Raw genomic sequence first — 2,500 nt, forward strand, 5'->3', positions numbered from 1 at the left:
TGTCTTCTCTTGTCTCTGATTCTCTGTTTTTTTTTCTCTCTCTTTACAAAGGAGTGTTTTTCTACTCTGATACTGTTTGTTCTTCATAGCTCCCTTTCTGTTGTGTTTCTGACCAAAATTTTATCTTCTTTTCAGATTCGTTGATTTTGCCTTTTTCTTCTACTTCTTTTTCTTTTTCTTCCGTCTTTCTCTTTTTGTGATCGCTGTGATCCACGGAAACCTCGAAATTTTGCCGGAATTATGACCTGTGACACTGTCCTTTTTTGCCCCGGCAGGAAGCTGGTTTGCCTGTGGGAGGCCCGGACTTCAACCCTTTCCTGATGCTGGAGGTTCATTACAACAACCCAGGACTACTTGCAGGTGAGGCTGTAAGGTTCTGGTCTCTGGACAGTGGATAAAAGGTTGGTTAGTGGACCTTGTTTACGTCACCCTCCTTAGAGTTGGTTCTTGCCCCGATACCCCTCTCGCAGGATCGTTCAGTTCGATATTCGTGTGTGTGTGTGTGTGTGTGTGTGTGTGTGTGTGTGTGTGTGTGTGTCTGCGTTCACTGTGTCATTAACAGAAGGAAAGAAAAGAAAAAAACAAGAAAGAAAAAGCAGAATAAGAAAGAGAAACGAAAGTAAAGAAAATACAAATAGAAAATAAATAAAATAAAATAAAAGAGAGGCAGAGTTCCCCCCCACAAAAACTATCCCTCCCCTCTCCACCCCCTCCCTTTACCCTCTCCCCTCTCCCCCCACAGGCCGCGTGGACAGCTCCGGCATCCGGCTGCACTACACCCCCCGGCCGCGGCCATACGACGCAGGCATCATGGAACTTGGCCTCGAGTACACGGCCAAGATGGCCATCCCCCCCGGCATGCCCTCTTTCACCCTCGCGGGATACTGCATCCCGGAGTGCACGGCGCTGGTACGTGCCAGGCGAAGGCTGGGCCGAGTGCGTGAGATGTGTCGAATGTGTGGAGTGTGTCGTATGTGTTTTGTTGAAAATGCGTGAGCTGCGTTGATCACGTGAGTTGCGTAGAATGCGTGAGATGTGTCGAGTGCGTGAGAGGTGTGGAGTGCGTGAGGTGTATCGAGTGCATGGGGCGTGTCTAGTGCGTGAGCTTTGTCGAGTGCGTGAGATGAGTCGAGTACGTGAGGTGTAGCGAGTGGTGAGAAATAAGGAATGTGTGAGATGTACTGAGTGCGTGAGATGTGTCGAGTGCGTGAGATGTGTGGAATGCGTGAAATGTGTCGTATGTGTGTTTTGTGGCAAATGCGTGAGCTGCGTTGATCGCGTGAGTTGCGTGGAATGTGTGTAGTTTGTGTCGAACGCGTGATATGTTTTGAATGCGCGTGTTTCCTGTCTTGCTGTGGGGTGTGTCGTATGTGTGTAGTTTGTGTCGAATGTGTGGTGTGTCAATACTTGATTTTGTGTCTTATACGTGAAGTGTTCGAATGTATGTATTTCGTGTCGAATATGAGAAATGTGCTTTGTGTCTAATGTTTGCAGTGTGTCAAATACTTGAGACGCGTCGAATGCGTACTTTGTGTCGACTGTATCGAGTGTGTCGAACGCGTATTTTTGTGTCTAACTGTAGTGTCGAAAGCATATATTTTGTGTCGGATATGTAAAATGTGTCGAATACACGTATTTTAAGTCTAATGTGGCGTGTCGAGCGCTTAGGATCACATCATCATCATCATCATCATCATCATCATCATCATCATCATCATCATCATCATCATCATCATCATCATCATCATCATCATTATTATTACCATCACCACCACTACCACCACCACCAACCCCATCACCACCACTACCACCACCAACAACCCCATCACCACCACCAACACCACTATAATCATCATCATCATCATCACCACCATAATCCCCACCCCTCACTCTGCATCGCCATCGGCACCACAACCCCCCTGCTTTCTAAGCCGCGAAGCCTTTCCTTCTGCGCCTGCCTGACGCCCTCCCTCCGCCAGGGCCTGCCACCGGAGGGCATCCACATCTTCGGCTCGCAGCTCCACACGCACCTGACCGGCGTGCGTGCGTGGACCAAGCACCTGCGTGGGGGCGAGGAGCTGCCGGAGCTCAACAGAGATGACCACTACTCCACGCACTTCCAGGAGATTCGGCGACTGGCCAAGCCCGTGCATGTGCTGCCCGTGAGTGGGGAGGGAGGGAGGGAGGGGAGAGGGAGGGAGGGGGTGGGAAGGAGGGGAGGGAGCGGGAGAGTAAGGGTAGAGGGAGGGGGGAAGGGGATGGGCAATGGAGAGAGGGAGAGGAAGGAAGTGAGGGAGAAGAAATTCGACAATTGTCCAAGGCCGTCCGTCTGCTGCCCGTGAGAGAGAGCAAGGGGAAGGGAGAGTGGGTGAGAAGGGAAGGGGTAGGAAGGGAGGGAGGGGAAGAAGGGGGGAGAGGACCAGAGGATGAGATGGGAAGGGTTGGAGGGAGGTAGGGAGGGAAGGAGAGGGTGGGAGGGAAGGATGAGAGGGCAAGAGGG

General features: G+C 51.2%; 1 protein-coding gene across 2 annotated transcripts in view; it reads left to right on the forward strand.

Moving 5' to 3' along the window:
- The window catches only part of LOC119597333 (dopamine beta-hydroxylase-like), a 20,306-nt gene that overhangs the window by 14,976 nt on the left and 2,830 nt on the right, over positions 1-2,500 (forward strand). For both annotated transcript variants that reach the window (XM_037946890.1, XM_037946891.1), the window contains exons 7-9: positions 276-360; positions 743-909; positions 1,980-2,162. In XM_037946890.1, coding sequence (XP_037802818.1) covers positions 276-360; positions 743-909; positions 1,980-2,162 — 435 coding nt within the window. The remainder of the gene's footprint in view (positions 1-275; positions 361-742; positions 910-1,979; positions 2,163-2,500) is intronic.

This window comes from Penaeus monodon, chromosome 39, assembly GCF_015228065.2.
Source record: "Penaeus monodon isolate SGIC_2016 chromosome 39, NSTDA_Pmon_1, whole genome shotgun sequence".
Classification (NCBI taxonomy): domain Eukaryota; kingdom Metazoa; phylum Arthropoda; class Malacostraca; order Decapoda; family Penaeidae; genus Penaeus; species Penaeus monodon.